General features: G+C 50.8%; 1 protein-coding gene across 6 annotated transcripts in view; it reads left to right on the top strand.

Annotated features, from left to right (window-relative positions):
* The window catches only part of Bcl11b (BCL11 transcription factor B), an 83,781-nt gene that overhangs the window by 12,684 nt on the left and 54,066 nt on the right, over positions 1-17,031 (top strand). For 2 of the 6 annotated variants that reach the window (XM_059279432.1, XM_059279430.1), the window contains exon 2: positions 481-843. The exons of 1 other annotated variant lie outside the window; for it this stretch is intronic. In XM_059279432.1, coding sequence (XP_059135415.1) covers positions 481-843 — 363 coding nt within the window. Of the gene's footprint in view, positions 1-477; positions 844-17,031 lie in introns of those variants that run through there. 3 more of the 6 variants (XM_059279431.1, XM_059279429.1, XM_059279433.1) reach the window with 2 other exon arrangements.

Genomic DNA, 17,031 nt, shown 5'->3' with positions numbered 1-17,031 from the left:
CAGACGGAGCGAGGGGTTGGGGCGCGGCGGCGATACCGCCTTGCTTCTCAGCCTTGTCGCCCCCTGGAATAAACTGGGACAGCTTAAAGAATGCCGATGTTTGGCTTTTCGAGTCATTGATCTGGAGTGAGAAGCCCTCTGAGTGATGTTCAGATACCCTGAAGTGTGAGGGCCTCGCCTCCAGCTGATGCTGCCGGCAGCTGGGGTGTGTGTGGTGTGCTTGTGCACACTGGCGTGGTGGGAGACACTGGCAAGGTGTGCTGTAGGGAGCCCAGAGCCAGGGCTGCTGCGATGACCTCAGGGCTATGATGGGATGGGAGGGTGAACTCCAATTCTGGGAGGTTTTGGGGAGCCACAGAAACTGGCAGTAAAGGGGCCTGCTTCTTAGTGGGGAGGGGTGGAGGGAGCCGGTGCCTGTGATCACCTAAGCCCATCTCTGTCTTCTCTGCCCCTCCCTTGTCTCCTTTCTGTCTCCAGCAGAGGCTGACCATGTGGAGGCTGCCATCCTCGAGGAAGATGAGGGTCTGGAGATAGAGGAGCCTAGCAGCCTGGGGCTGATGGTGGGTGGCCCCGACCCTGACCTACTCACCTGTGGCCAGTGTCAGATGAACTTCCCGCTGGGGGACATCCTGGTTTTTATAGAGCACAAGAAGAAACAGTGTGGGGGCCTGGGCGCCTGCTACGACAAGGGCCTGGACAAGGGCAGTCCTCCACCCTCCTCTCGCTCTGAGCTCAGGAGAGTGTCTGAGCCAGTGGAGATCGGGATCCAGGTCACCCCTGATGAAGATGACCACCTACTGTCACCCACGAAAGGCATCTGTCCCAAGCAGGAGAACATTGCAGGTATGACATTTGCTCACCTGGTGGCTGCTGAAACTACCTCCGCAGCTTGTCCCGTCCCCTGACCTTGGAGCATTGATCCTTGGGGAGGTCCAGGGCCTTTCAAGATGGTCTCTGGGTCATTATCTGGGGCTGTGACCCTCTGGGGAAGACAGCTGAGGGAGGCCTGACTGCTGCATGTTGGGTACTTGGCTTTTGGTGAGGGAACTCTAGCTTGTGCTTAATCCAGAAGTGACCTGGAATGCAAGATGGAAATTTGGAGGTTGGCTTGGCCCTCTCTTTGTTGGTGATCTTGGCTCAGTCCCTGGCTTTGGAGTCAGGCTTGGTTTGGACTCTGTTATTCCCAACCTGGATACAGTGTTTTCCTCATCTCTAAGATGGAGTTCAGGAGACCTCCCTTGTGTCAATGGTTAGAAGTACTCAGAAGATTCTGAATGTGGCAGTACCTGCTAGGCACTTACATGTGGCATTTGTCTTCCCTCCTCTCTGGGGACTCAGTTTCCCCAGCTGTGAAAAGAGGGGGTAGGCCATGTGATCCATGAGCCTGCTTCCCATTTTGCCTGACCCTCAGGTTGTGGGAACCTGTCTGAGCTCTGATCCCCTAAGGGGAGAATAGACATTCTTTTGTGGCATGCAGTTTGGTTCTACCTAGATAGCTGTTCTGCCGACCTGAAGAACAAGTGTGGAGCCTCTGCCTCAGGTACCACGTGTGTCCTTCAGTGGTGACTTTGCTGTACATCTTTCCTTCCTGGCCATACTGTGGCATGCTAGTCTCCCAGGGAGCCTCTGGGTAGCGTGCAAGCCAAAGCTTTCGCTTCTAGGGAATGTGGGAGCCTTGCCCTACTTTGTTCCCCCAAAGAGACCGCAAGACAGGCTTTAGAGTTTGTGCGGATGAGGGTTCAAGTCCTGCTTTCTGACTTTGGGCTAGCTGCTTCATGAGTTTGAACCTCAATTTCCTCTTTTGTCGATAGGACGTGAATAATCCTAGCAGGCCTGCTATAAGCATGGAGAAAGAATGGGCTCCACCAGCGCTTTGGGGGTAGAGCTCTCTCTCTCTCTCAGGGTTTTCCTCTGGCTTTGCATCATGCAAGTAGGGTAGCCAGATGGGGAAATGTAAACACAGTCCCTGCGGTGTTTGGGTCATGCCCCTAAGGATGCCGGGGCACTTTGTATTCTTAGGAGGTGACACTAAACATAGGCCAGGACCTCCCTTCAGAGGCAGTCATTGTCACGGCAGGCCCACCTCCACCACATGGCAGCTGCATACCTTTGGGCCCCAGTTTATCTACCTGTACACTGGGAGTAACTGGACAGTCTGTTAACGCCTGAAGACACAGGCTGGGCAGTGGGGGGAACCTGTGGATGAGTTTGACCTTGACTTTGCTTTCTGGTGGGTACCCTAGTGGGAATCAGGTATGAAAACAATGCCAACATAACCAGGCATAAAAACATGGCCGGCATGACACCCCACCATTAAGGCAAGAAGGGCGTCTGGGCCCTTGTCTGTGTTGTCAGACAAATCACTTGGGATGGATTTCTAAAGTGTGTGTGTGTGTGTGTGGGGGATACCTGGTGTAGCCTTGAGGGGTGGCTGGTCCCTATTTACCTTCATCTGCTGAGCCCAGCCTCCAAATCCTCATTTTGTGTTGAAAAGTCTTTTCCAATGAGAGCCTGTGGATCACCGTGGGGAAGTTTGCTTAAGAAAGCAACTAAATGTGATTTTTCAAAAGGCAGTTAATCTCCCAGCCGCTTCGTCCTTATCCTCCAGCTCCCCCTTCCACACCCTGCCCCCTAACCCCCATACTGTTAAGGACCCACAGTATTTTTATTTTATGTATGATGGGAGATATCCTCAGCCCTTCTTTCTGTTCAGTGGCAGGGCAAGAGGAGGAAGGCAGGAAATGGATCTCTTCATTCTGGAAGAAATATGTAGACTAAGCCCTTAGAGGTCTAAAGAGATATGTTTGTTTAAAGTATTTAAAATGTTATTCTCATCAAAGGCATAAAGTACTCTGCATGCTGTGTCAGCCACAACTGGCCATTTCATTCCTGTGACCCACCCCACCCTTCCTTTCCACCCCAGGGTCTCCTGGCCCCTCCCTACTTGGGTACCAACTTTTTTTTCTTTTCTTTCTTTCTTTTTCTCCATTTAATAGAAAGGAAAGATTAAAGAATAAAACATCAGTGGCTCAAATGTATAAAGTAATTTAATATGGTGAGAGCATTAATTATTTTAGCTTAATTGAATTCTGAGGACTCTGCAGTCCTTGCAGCCTGGTAGACAAGGCCTGTTTATTATTTCTCTGTGTAGATTAACAGTAAAGGAAACACAGATAACTTTCAGTTATTTATTGTAAAATAAATGTGTCAATTCATGTGTAAAGCAAGCTGCTCAAAGATAATTGAGTCTTTATATTTTAAGAGGGGAGCCAGGAATCACGGACTCTTCCCTACCCAGGCTTCCGGAAATCCTTACAGCTGCTGTCCAGGCCCCTGGCACACTGGCCTCAGTGGGCCCCCTGCTCCTGCCTCCCGGCTGTGGCTTCAGGGGCTCTTCCCTGCTGCTCCATGTCCTGTGCTGTCTTCATTGGCCTTGCTGGTCCCTGCCAGTAGTTGGTGAGCAGGTGGCTGTTGATTCTTGGGACTCTGCTTCTGGCTGGTCAGGGAGGCTGAGTCCACGGTGGGGTGGTTGTGAGAGTGGTAGGTTCTGGAGCCTGCAGCGTGCAGCCTTCTCTTGGGTCATAGAGCTTTTCCTCTTTACCAGAAACTTCTAGGAACAGGGCCCCAGAGATGGATGGAGGTGTTGAGATTCTTCCTGTCCTTAACTGTGTCCCAGGGTGAGAACTGAGTTGGGATTTGACCAGTCATCCAACCAAGGTGTGGATGGATTCTGTCCCTAACCTTCCTTTGGCAGTGTCATTCTGGAGACAGCTCTAAGTGGTTTGTGATCTTTTTGTTGTTTTAAATGATAGAGGATTAGGAAGGTACAGAGAAGAATTTGTAAAGCTCATTCATTCATTCATTCATTAACTGAACAGCTATGCTCTTCCTCTTGAGAAAGTATCCATCAAAGGGAATGTGTGAGGAGATAGCAGCCCTGTCCTTGATGTTGGCTTGTGGATCTGGGTCCTCCTCGATGCTCACCTCCTGTGGTAGAGGAAGTCCCTGGCTGCTGGTATCAAGGCTCACTCAGGGATAGTGGTGACTGGCTAGAAGTAAAGCCTTTGGCTGGAGGTCAGAGTCAAGAGTGCAGGGGTACCTATGGTAATATCCACCCATGGAGGTCCTGGGTGCGGTTAGTGATGCCTTCCTGTGGCCTCTTCCTGCCTCTAGCAGGGACTGACTCTCTGCACAGGCACTAGGTGCTTGCATCCAGGCTGACCTGGGTGGGGGATGAGGAGACACAGGATTTGCTGAGGGATTGTCTAGGGAGGGATGGAGAGGAAGGGGTTCAGTTGTTTGGGGTCTGAAGCTGTGTAGGAAAGACAGGATGTGAAACCACCCTGCTCCCAACCCTTCACAGACTCAGTTTCCTTATCTGCACATGCAGTTAACGATAACTCAAGCCTGTGTGTGTGGGAGGTCACAAGTATCATACACATGTGCAGAGCACATATGTGCCCCCCCCCCCCCAGGTTTTCCACCATGGCACTCTGCTCCCTAGCCACACACACTTTTGGGTGTTTTAGGAAAGGCTCAGTGAGAGAGCTGTGGAAGCTTCCACAGGGTTCTGAGACTCACACACCAGAAACAATGGCAGGGTGAGATGTCCACCCCCCCTCTCTTTTATCACACTAACGTGGAGTTGTGATATCTATCACAGCGCCTCACCTGGGATGGGCGTGGGGACCTTGATGTCCCCCGGACTGAACCCAAACACCTTTACTCCAGCTGGTCTGAGGGCGAATCACTCTGCTTTTCCAGCCTCGGTTTCTTCCTGCACCCACTTTTTAGTATCATAAAGGATATACCACAGAGAGGTATATCTACAAGTCAGAAGCAGACAGCCCAGCAGAGGAAAGAGTGGACCTGGCTTAGCAGCCATGGGGAACCTGCTTTCTCAGTCTTAATCTTGGAGCTGAGTCTGGTCCTCTCCGTTCTCCTCAGATGGCCTCCAAAGGAGAGTTGGCTCTTCATATTGTCACTCTGTCCACACTCAAAAGGGGGCCCGATGGAGAGGAATCTGCTGTCGGCCTTTCTTTTCCTTTTCCCTGAGTGAAAAAGAAAGAAAGAAAGAAAGAAAGAAAGAAAGAAAGAAAGAAAAAGAAAGAAAAGGAGGACATGACTCTTCCTAAGGGGTAGAGTTTTTTGTTTTAGATACAAGGGAGAAAACAGACAGAGACAGAGCCATCTGCGGAAGTCCAGAGTGGATATGGTCAGACCGGGCTGGGGCATGTTTGAGAGCGGAGGAAGAAGAGCAAGAGAGATCCCGCTGACCGAGACGGGCGCTCGGGCCAAGAGACTGGTGTAGCCAAATGGCTGAGTATATAGGGGCCAGAGAAACTGGGGAAGGGGAAGCCCAGCCCAGTCCCTGGGCAGGAATAGTTTAGGGTGGAGGGTGGGATATGCCAGCCAGGAGGACCCTGTAACAGGTAGGGACTGAGGGTTGCTGGGAGAATTAATAGACATCTCAGCCATTTGTCCCAGGTTTGAGCCCTAACACTCCCAAACCCCAAATGTCTGTTTTCTGAAATATGGGATATAGGATAGTAGTGATGGGAGGTGGCAGGTCCCTAGCTTGGAGGTGACAGCTGGTTATCACAATGGTGTCTGTGCTTGCTACATGTGTCTTCATTGGAAACCTGAGCTGGGCCCAGGATGAGCCTGGAGAGCCCTTGTACAGACGGGGGTTTGGTTTATGGCTTCAGAAACCCACTGTTGGAGGAAAGGGGTCCTGGTGAGCCCCATGATTTCCATGCTGCTCTGAGAATATTCGCTGCAGGCTATGTAGAAAATTCAATGTGAAAACCCGCAACATTAGCCTGGATGTGAGAGGAGAGAGTAAGTAAGAGGCTTGTGCTGGGAGCTGGAGATAACCCACTTGCAGGGACCTCAAAACACTTGCATTTCATCTGTTTGCAGTTGCTATTTTCCCTCAAAATTAAGATTAGTTAAATCCATGCATATTGTGGTATGGATTATCTCTTTTTATTATTGAATCATGACAACTAATTATTAGTTCCGTCTGCAGTGAGGAACAGGCCCGTGTTCTGTCTGAGGAACCACAGCCCTGGGTAAACACTGGCTAGCGGACTGGACATCAGGGCTCAGGATGGTCTGCCGGGAGGTCCAGATAGAGGTTCCCCTGGGCCCTTCTCCTCCTGTACTGGATGGGTGTCTTGGGATGTCCCACTTAAATTTTAAACCTCCAAATAAATATTTCTAATCCTATATTGAATTCGGGTTTGGAAGGTTCTTGGAGAAGTTAAGGAACTTGCCCATAGTCACATAGCAAAGGAGAGCCAGACGTGGTTGGCCTGGGCAGCTTGCATAGGCTTTTAGGGAGAGAAATTCTGTCAGTTGCTTGGCAGATCTGGGGGTAGCAGGCAAACACCTCTGTACCCCATCTGGCATGATTTTTGAAACCCATGCTGGAATCTAGATGCAGCCAGGAATCCTCAGGCCCCCAAAACTTGACCCTTGTGTGTGAAGGCTTTGGAAAGGCGCAGGTGGCAGCTGAGAAAGCTATAAGATGTGAATGTCCGTGGGCCTGGGCCAGAGACTTATTTATTTTATTTTATATTCGTTGTTGCAGTTTTTTGTAACCCACAAATACAAATCATTTGTTTTATTTTGTGGAATTGTGGGTTTGAACAAGTACTAGCTGTTCACTTCTGGGAGTCTCAGCCCCCTGTACAACTGGATGGTCTGTTTCTTTTCAGGACAGACGGTTTATTGTAAATTTTACGTGATGTTGTGTGACTGTACATTCAGCCCTTAGACCAGGAGCTGTTGTTACAGGGCCACTCAGAGGAAGGCTGGCCTCAGAGGTGACATGGAAGAGCTGGCAATGTCACCACAGACTTGGTGGCTTGTCTGAAGTTAGCTCTCATGATCCTGAGTCAGGACAGGTGGCATTTTGCTAGCCATCACTGCCCAGCCCTGAGGCTTGGGGCCAGTTATCTCTCCCAGAGGGTCCCACTTCACCCACAACTGGGGTGAGCTTCTACATGGCAGGAGACAGAGGCTCCCGAACTGTACAGACCAGAGCAGTACCCATGACAGACAATTCTGAGCTGTAGTCCAAAATTTTACTGTATTAAAAAAAAAATTGGTCTGCTAGAAGGGTATCCCCCCCTCCCTGCACTCCCCATTAGGTGTGTGTCTCTGTTTGCTAGATGGCATATTGGTCCATTCTTGCAGCAGCAGCTTGAGAAAGGAGGAGAGGGGAGAAAGAAACTTGGCTCGGAGGGAGAATTTAGCCACATTCGGTCTGTTATTGTTTTTTTGTTTGACAGTGGTTAGCAGTTGACTTGAGTTTTTTAGTGTGTGTGTGTGTGTTGGATAGGGTTTGTTGATGGTGTTGTTAGTCTCATGCAAAGCTTGGGAGATGGGTGTCCATGTCCATGCAAAGAAGACAGCCTGGCCTTCACTCCTGTTCCCCGGGGTTATCTTTTCACTGGAGGTTTCGGTTCTCATTGTTGGATTTTAATTTAATCCGTGCTTATTGGAGCTTAGTATGTGCTATGTGCCACTATTTCCAAGGGCCTTGTAAAGATGGACCCTTCGTTTAATCATCTTACAACCGTATTCGGCAGGTGTTAACTTAAACCCCACTTTACGGAAGGGAAACAAGCAGAGATGTGGTCATATTTGATTCTTGGTTCCATCTGCTATCTCCACCCTCTATACGCTGTAAATCAGCTGCTACTTTCATTTTGTAAGAGAGACAACTGAGTCATAGGCAGGGGAGTGCCTACGTTTGTGGGTGGTTCACTGGAACCTGACTCTTGCCCTATGCCCCGGAAAGAGTCTTCGTTAGGTCCTCCCCTCCTGTGGGACCCAGTGGGTTTTTACTGTGGCTTTCTGCTCCTAGCTGGGTGCTGTCTACTGGGGGCCATTCTGAGAGGAAGTGGGGCCAGGAGGACAGTGCCCCGACCTGTCCTGTGCAGGTCTGTGGCTATGTCTCCACTGTTGGCTGTGCTGTCCTAATTGTAGGCTGGTAATCAGCAGGCAGCTTCCTGGGTCCAGGAAGAATCAGGCAGGGATCTGAGACCTGGAAGCTATGTTCTTGCTGTGTGACCTTGAACCTGGCCTCCGTCCCTCTCTGGTTCCCTGTCTTCTAAGCTAAAATGTGAGAAGAGATATTTAGGTGAACCCCTCAGCTTCCCATCTAGGCCCCTCCTACCCAGCCACCCAGACTTGACTCTTTTACATATGGAGCCCCATATGTAAAAGAGTTTCCCTGAAGAACTGCCTGTTGAAAATAAAAACCATTGATTGGGGCTTGGGTGGGTGGGGGATGAGGTTGCTGAGAGGGCAAGGCTGACCTCCTGGTAGTCCACAGGTCTGGGGTGGCATTTGTTTGTGGCTTCCCATACAGCATACCTGGACCTGGCTCAGAGGGTGAAGGACTCCCCTCCTGGTGCAGACTCCAGGCAAGCGGTTGAGACGTGCCTCCCAAGGCAGGGCAAACCTCCAGTCCCAAACAGCCACACCTAAAGATGTGTGATCATAGCTGTCACCCATGGGCTGGAGCCAGGGGGCAGTTTCCAAGATTTTCAGGTTGTCAGTGTGGACACAGCCTTAAAGGGGCAGGCCAACCGTGGGTGTAGGATTCAGCCCCTAAATGCAGAACCCTGTAAAATGGCTGCAGCCCCAGAGCCTGGCTTATGCCCCCAATGAAGGCACAAACGAATCCCAGTTAGCGTTCGGCAAGAATAAACCTGGTTACCCTTGAACTGTCTGAGTGGCTTCCTTTCAGCTTTTCCAAGACAGACCAGATTTCTGGAGAGGGTAGGAGTTAGGGATGGGCCCTTGAGGATGGAGGGCAGGGTCTGTCCTGTTTAGGGTGACAGCAAGGGTCTGGTTCTTCTCCCTTAAAAACAAATAGGACACTCCTCCCTTGACCCTTTCCCATCTCCAGCAAATGGCTGGAAAACCGTTGTGGGGTCCTAGACCAGAACTAAGTTCTTTCTTGGAGCCTGAGCTGGGTCTGCCCCCAACCCCCACCTTAGTTCAAAGCTAACCAATTAAGAGACCTAAACAGTGCGGTCTTCTCGGCATCATTGGCTTGTAAAACTTTCCCTGAAAACCAGGCGACTTTATTCGCTGGGAAGGGGAAACAAAGGCATGTCATTTTTCCGACTTGGCCTTTGCTTTGGGGAAAATGGGAAAGAGTCATTTTCGTAAACAGAGTCTCTCGGAGTCACAAAGGAGGTCTGCACTTCGGGTCGGGGTCTGTATATTGCAGTGCAGAGAGGTCTGGAAAGTGGCCCGTGGTTGTGATGGTGGTCTCTAAGGTTTCAGGGTGTTTGAGACCTGTGGTGGGGACCTGGGAGGGGGGCGGGTGGACATCAGAATCTTCACGATTCTGACACTGACCCTCCTCTCAGGCTCTGGGCACAAGGCACCACTAATGCAATTTCCCATGCACCCGGACGGTGCTACTTGAAAGACTCGTCTCCTTTCCCGCCTCTAGAGGACAGCAGCCCCTCCCCCACCCAGCCTCTGGCCATCTCCTAGGCTCCCGAGAGAAGGGGGCTGGGACTGCACTCCTCCGGCCTGGTCCACGTGATGTGCACCTCAGACCCTGCCTGCTTGGAGGTCACTCTGAAGTTTGAGTCCATTGACACCAATCCACCCAGCAGGATAACACAATGGCTTTTCCCCAATGCCGGCTGCACAATGTTTTGGGCGGGTGCACGGTGCGATATGGATACCCACAACTCGGTGACTGCACCGGGGCCTCTCTGGCTGCGGGTAATCCTCCCTAGGCCCGCCCGAGTCTGCTGGGGACCTCCGTCCGGGTTGCTGGGGGCCTCCGCCGCACCGCTCCCGGGCCTTGGGGTGCGCCCGGGTCCTCCTCTGGCCACTCCTGCCTGCCCTCCCCGCCATGTACGTTGATTGCGCCCAGGACGGGAGGCCGAGGGGAGCCAGGCCCATGCATAATTCGGGGGCTTAATGGACCAGCTGCCCGCGCGCGGGGCGCAGAGCGGGCGGAGGCGCAGCTGACCCTGCCGGCGTCTGGCCTCGCGGGGCAGGCGTGCTCCTTTCTTCTCCGCCCGCTTCGGCCGGGGTTGGAGGAAGGGGTGGGGGCGGGCTGGACAAGCCGAAAGGCCACTCATGGGGTGGATTTGTCCTTCGAGCAACCACTCATGCAACTTTTTCTCTGGGTTTCGGGGACTGTGCACCGAGTCGCAGCCGCCAGAACTGGCTCCTGCAGGAGTTTCAGTGCGGGTTTCTGCGGAGCGGGCTGAAGCCTCAGATTCCATTCTTTTATGTGCTCCTTTCCCCCGACCCCACCCCCACCCCCTCACCTTGGAGGCCCCCCAGCCCAGCCGCAGTCCAGTAAGCACGCTCCTGGCCCGGAGCCAGCTTCTTTCCTGGGCTGCAGGAGAGGGATGGAGGCGGAGACCCAAGGTCAAGGGCGGGGAGGCGGCTGGCTTTGGGGTCCTTTGTGCACGGGACGCCCCTCCTCCGCCGCTCGCCCCCTCTCTGCCCAGAGTGCATGCGCCAAGTCGAGCGACCCCTGGCCTGGGGAACTGCCTTTCAGAACCCCTTGGAAGCTGCCAGTGAAGCCACGGCGAGGGGCAGACATCCCAGGCTGTGTGACTTTTGCTCAGGGTCCTGGGGCTACCCAAGGACCCCCATCCTTTCTTTGCTGATATAGCTCAGGAGGGATCTTAAGCTCACCTTGGCCTAAGGATCCAGGTGAGACCGGAAGGCAGGGATCCGAGACCCTTCCTGCATACTTGAGTCCCTGCAGGGCAGCCAGGCCTCCCCCACAGTGGGAGAGCTGGGACCTGCGGTTTTAGAGGGGAATCCTGGGCTTGTGACAAAAAGTTTTCCCCAATTGTGTGGGGCAGAAAGCATGGGATTAGGAGTGGAGTAAACCCCCTCCTCAACACCCACCACTTCTTTAACCGTACCCCTAGAGAGAATTTGTATGCAAATTGTCACCTTGCTAGAATTCTGGTACTCATACTGTGTCTTAAAAATTGGCCTCATTGTTAGCTCTCCCAGAGGCACTTACAAACAGTGGTGGATCTCGGAATCAACCAATAACCCCCCCCCCCCCTTTTAATAACAGCCCTGGCTGTCTTGGAACTCGTTCTGTAGACCAGGCTGGCCTAGAACTCACAGAGATCTTCCCTGCTTCTACCTCCCCAGAGCTGGGATCAAAGGTGTACCCCACCACACCGGGCTCAACCAATAAACTCATAAGAAAACTGGCCAAATATTCTTCTGGAGCTGGTACTCCTGAAATAAAAAAGAGTATTGCTTGCCTGAGGAAGAGGAGGTGTTTGCCTTAGCTGGGACATCTAGCCTAGGATTGGGCCCAACTCTCCGCTCTCCATTATTTAGAAATAGGTGTGAGCCAGACAGAATAAATGCTTTAGATCGGTAGGCAAGGTGGTTTTAAAAATGTGTGTCCATGTGCACTTATGGTTTGGGCCTGACAGGGTGGGCTGTGTCTTCTGACCTCTCTGGGCCCTGTGTCAACAACGCCTTCCTGGCATTTTGAGAAAGAGTTGGTCTTCAAAAGAAAAAGGAAAAAACAAAACAAAAAGAAACAAAATAAAAAACAAAAACAAAAAACCCACAGGTTTTGCTCATTTGAACTTTGAGCAACTAGCTTTTCTGGTGGCATCTGAAGGTACTTGTCAATTTATTTGTTGAAAAGCTTTGGGGAGCAGCAAGTTGTTCCCAGGAATGGAAACCTGCCCGTCCTGGACAGGAAGGGTTTCTCTCTGCCCAGACTTGCTCTTGGGTTTCTCAGACGTCCATTTATGTCAGTTCCAACAAGATAGAAACTGCCTTTGGATATCTGTAAATACGGGTACAGATCACAACCCTGTCCTCAGAATGGACTGGAATGAAAAGGCAGGTTCTGTGTTTGATTAATATTTATGTACCTGAGTTCCTTTAAACAATGAAGATGAAATATTCTCTCTCTCTCTCTCTCTCTCTCTCTCTCTCTCTCTCTCTGTGTGTGTGTGTGTGTGTGTGTGTGTGTCCGTGTCCCAGCTCTGCAGTCAAAAGAGATGAACATTTAGTGTGTATGAGAGGATGGGTCACTCACTGTTCATGGTTTGCTTTTGGGACAAATGTCCTGGGGTTGACTGGCTTAATGGCCACATAAGAAGAAGGCTGGTTTTTAATTTGTGTTTTTCTTACTTTGAAGACTTGAAAGTGATTTTAAAAATTATGCATTTTTTTCCCCTCTAGATTTGAGCTAAGGCTTAGTTAGGGCTCTGTAGTGGAAGGTTTTTCCTCCAGGGCCTGACACTCAACCCCCTCCACCCCACCCTGCCATCCTTTGGGGGAAGGGTGTATAGGTCTTTCATGCCTGGGTGCCGGAGTGACAGAGGGCTGCCTGGCTATGTGGCTCTGAGCCCTGGGCTGTGTCCTCGGGGCCCAGGTGGCTTTGCTTGGCTTTGTTCAGGAGCAGTGTGTGGGAGGTGTGCGTGGAAATGGAGCCCTCTGTCAGCTGGATCCTGTGGCAGCACAACCGTTGGGGTTGGTAGCTGAAGGGGCCGCGGAAGAAGCCTGCTACAGCACCATGCCCAGCACTTTCACTTCCGCTGCTTGGAGAAATCTCCACGTTCTTGGAGAATTAATTCCCTACTGCATCTCTTCCTTCGGTGGCACCTGCACCCCGCTTAGGCGTTTGAGAAATATTTGTTGTGGTTGGAGAGTCAGGTACCACCTCAGGGCTTAGGCACTGGGGTGAAGAAGACGAGAGCCCTTGGCACACAGCCTGTCCTGTCCTCCAAGTACCCAGGGCCAGCTAGGGCCCCTCAGCCGGTGCCTGTATCTGTAGAATGGGGATGTATCTTTTTTGCTTACCAGTTCCCATCTATACAGGAGCATAAGCCAGGGGTGGAGCGAAGCTATGGCTGATTTCGTAGACACCATACCCGCGAGACTGTTATTGTTTGGGCCCTGGGGGCGGGGCGACTAATTTGCAAGGAACGGAATCCAACAGCTGCTTGTATATATAGGGTGTTGTTTTTAATGCAATGAGGAAGCATTTGGGGGTTTTCGGGAGAGGCTTAAGGCATACCACTAGGAAACGCCCCTCACCCATCTCCATTCACATTAGAGGCCCTTCTCTGCAGCCCCCCTACCTCCAGCTCCTCCTTGTTGGGGAACATCATGTAATTCATGATCTTAATACCGAGTGATGTTACTGTTGACCTTGACCTGAACGCCCCAGAAAAGGTCCTTTCCTGTCCTGATACTAGCTTCTGGCCATGGAAGGGTAGGGAGCAAGTTGAGGATGGGTGAGGAGGGTGGGTGTTGGGGAATGGGATGTAGACTGGAGTGGGTATAGCGGGCTGCCTTTAAGTGCACAGTCTTGCTCAGTGCAGGTGAAGAAGGAGCTCTGGCTAGCCCGGTGAGGAAATTCTCCTGGCCCTTCCTCTACCACCTCTCAAAGCTCACAGAAATTGGCATGTGTACCCATCTAGTACACAGCTGGCGGCTATGAAATGGTACCTTCACTAGGGAGATTCAGACCTCCAGTGGCCTGCAGGGGATGTGTGTGTGTGTGTGTGTGTGTGTGTGTGCAACATTTTACCTTTTTGTTGTTCTTGTTGTAATTTTGTATTCAAAGAAGTTTGGTTTCTTTTCCTCTGCAAATGCTGGGAGACCTGAATTCGAGTTTTGAGAATAACCTCTTGCTGGACTCAAAAGCTTCGGGGCATACTGACCTTGCTGTGTATTTGGAGTATGTACCAGCTTGGGCTTAGGTTTGGGACAGGGTGCCTGTGTGCACTCTCTTCTTCCCTCCGGGGACCTTGGCAGAGCCCTTGTTCCAGCATCTGAGCTGAAGAGGGGTGGGGGCTGCAGATAGGTGGGGGCTGTATCGTAGTGTAGGCTCTCAGCCAGGTGTGCGGTACTCTGTAATTGAATACAGACTCGAGTGAGCTCCATGTGGGCATGGAAGGATGGGCAAGGGAGGTATCGAGGTTCCCCGCCCTCTCTCTCGGCTGAACCTGGAATCTCAAAATCTCCTGACTCCATCGAGCCCAAATGGTGCGGGGGGGGGGGGGGGGGGGGGGAACCTAGGAGCAGCAGAGATCCTAGAAGCGCGTGCATATTCTGTTTGTGCGGGCAGGCTCTCGCATCTTTGGTTAGTGGCAGTTACTTAATTAACCCGCAGATTAGGGCTGCCTTCTTTTGACACGTGCATATATTTTGGGGGAGAATATTCTTGTTCTCCTCAAACTCCAACCGGAACCGCTCAGGAGCCTCCCCGGGGAGCTATGACCTCTTCTCTTCCTCTTGTCTTTGCAGCTTTCCCCTTCCTGTTCCTCCTACCCACCCTTCCCTTAAACCCAAGTGGGCTTGGAGCTGAGTGGAGGACAGGCGTGTTACACACAGCTAAATAAATCATGTTTACGCTTGGCGTTCTTGGTAGTGGAAAAGCTGTTGGCTGTTTCCACTTCCTTATTTCTCAGCATTTGCTCCCTACCTGTTTTTGAGTACATGCCCAGAAATAGTAGTTTTGTCAAATGAGGGGATAATGCCAGCCAGCCTTTTCTGCTGCCAAGGAAGCTGCTGGATTTTGCAAAACAGAGTGACGTTTTTTTTTAGTGACACTGATTCCTCCCCCCCTCAAAGAAATTAGGGTGTGGAATAAGGGGTATTGAAAATGCACGTAGAGAAGGAGGGGGGGGGGAAGCTTCCTGGCTACCTTTGCTCAGGGCTCATAGCAAGCAGGCTTAGAGAAGAAAGGTCTGGATTTTTTGTTGTTGGTGGCTTCTCCCAGGGCAGCCGGCAGCCGTAGGAGGTGCAGAGGCTGTTCTGGGCCCTGAGAACTGAGTCAAGTTCCTTCACTGCAGTCCCAAGACTTCATTTTCTCAGATTTGGAGATATGGTGCAATGATTTTTTTTTCTTTCCTTCTGTTCAGATTATGGGTCTGTTTAGTTCCGGAGGCCCCCTGACTAGTACTTGCTACATTCTTTCTCTGAGGTACCAGTTAGGAATCTCTCCCGGGCTGGGGTGGGAACTTGTGGGAACCCTACTGACAAGGTCATTGTTTCCTCCGTACAGTATGAGCCACGCAGGCCTTCCCACCTCGGCATTTCACTCATGATGTTTTGGGGGCATCTGAAAAAGTCACTTTCATGTTGGGTCCCCTCTGCCAGGCAGAGGACTTCCTGGGTAATTACAGCTAAGTGCAGGCTTTTGGGTTAAAAAAAAAAAAAATTAGAGAAACGATTTCAAAAACAAGTGAATGGTAGATAAACACGTTGCTACCGGAGGGAGGCGAGACCTGTGTTCTCTGAAGGATTCCTTCAGGAGTTCTGTCCATGGTCCAGCACGTCCAGCCCTGTTACAAAGATGGCCAGGAAAAAAAAAAATACAATAAAATCAAAGTAGGCGTGCTCTGATTTCCCACAATTTCTAATGGGAATACTCTATAGTAGAGATGATATTTCCATTGAGGACTGCGCTGCCAGCATTTTTAATTACATTAAATAGTGGTATAAGCCTCAGTTGAATGTAAACCTCCGGTTCGGCTGCCGCCGTGAGCTTGCCGGCTAGATTGACTTGTAAGCATCATTGTTGCCAGTGTTAACGTGATATAACCATCTTTATTAAATTAATCCCACCAAGTGTTCATTTTTACGGATTTTGTTGTGCACACACCCCACATCACCTCTGGTGTCGTAGGAGATGAAAATAGATTTCATGGGGGTCGGGTGAGGGGGAGGGAGTAAGAAGATGACTGTTACTGTTAGTGCTTGGTCGACTCCCCCATGGTCCCCCCTAAAAGGAAATGGTGGCTTTTTTCTTTTTCTTTTCCTTTTCCTTTTTTTTTCCTTTCTGTTGCCACCTAATGCTACTAGGCTGAAAAGCAGGCTCACAATATGTATATTAAATGCCATCTACATACAGAAAACTGAGGTAAAGAGACGACTTGGTTGGAAAGTAATTATAGGCCTGTTCAGCCCTTTAGTCAGTGACATTTCAGACCCAGCTTAGAAACATAAAGAGACAGAAAGATCCTGTCCTTACGTGAGGCAAAGCATTCAACCCTGGTATTCTATGTCCATTCGGAAAAGGTACAAAGAGATAAAAGGGGGGGGGGGATAATCACCAACTAAATCTAGAGAAGAGCCGTGTGTGTGTGTGTGTGTGTGTGTGTGTGTGTGTTTTAAAATTATAATAGGGGAGATCAATTGCTTATAACTAACACATGCAGTAAAAACAAACCATGCGTTTAAGGGCTAGCAGGGATCTCTCTTTATATTTGATTTTCTTGAACCTTCCTTTAACCAAGTTTACTTCTGTTCCACCTGAAACAAGAAACCCAGCGACCCGGAGGCTGTGAGTTCGCTTCTGTCCTGGTGGAGTTTTACGGTCCGTTCCGCAGAAGGACAGCTGTGGGGGACTGGCCTCACCCCGGGCAGCTCTCCACGTGCGGGCGGGCGGGCGAGCGAGCGAGCAAGCGCCTTCTGCGCGCTCCATGCCCTGAGCTGGACTCACCGCACTAACCCCTGTCGGTGCTGCCCTTCCTTTTCATCGGCCTGCGCTGTTTTCTTCCCCTGCTCTCCAGGATTCTCGCAGTTCAGACTTCTGTCTCCCTTCTCTTTATTCTCTTGAGTTTTCCCCACGAGGGCTCAAACAAAATCCTGGGTTGGAGCTCCTGGCACTTTCTCACTGTAATGATTACCTGAACTCAGCAGTTTTCAAACATGTTTTTTTTTCAGGATCAGATTTTGGACAAGGGTCAAGTTCAATGTTTTCAGGTTATCGGTGTCAGGGCCCCATGGATGCTGTCAGAGAAGATAAAGGAGTCCTTAGTTTAAAACTCCTGGGAGGCCCCAAATCTGACAATTCATTTCCTGGGTTATTTCCCTCTTGTAACATGACTTGTTTTCACTGTGGCTCCCCCTCATCCCCGAGCTGTAAATGTAAGGAAACATGGGGACATACGTGAGGGATGCATGACTGAGCTTGTCGTTGGAGTCTGGCCCTAAGTTTTATCTGTGAAAGGACTGAAGCGTCCTGAC

Source organism: Peromyscus eremicus, chromosome 14 (genome assembly GCF_949786415.1).
Source record: "Peromyscus eremicus chromosome 14, PerEre_H2_v1, whole genome shotgun sequence".
Taxonomy (NCBI): Eukaryota; Metazoa; Chordata; class Mammalia; order Rodentia; family Cricetidae; genus Peromyscus; species Peromyscus eremicus.
Note: the sequence above shows the minus strand (reverse complement) of the source record. Positions and strands in the feature narration are given on the sequence as shown.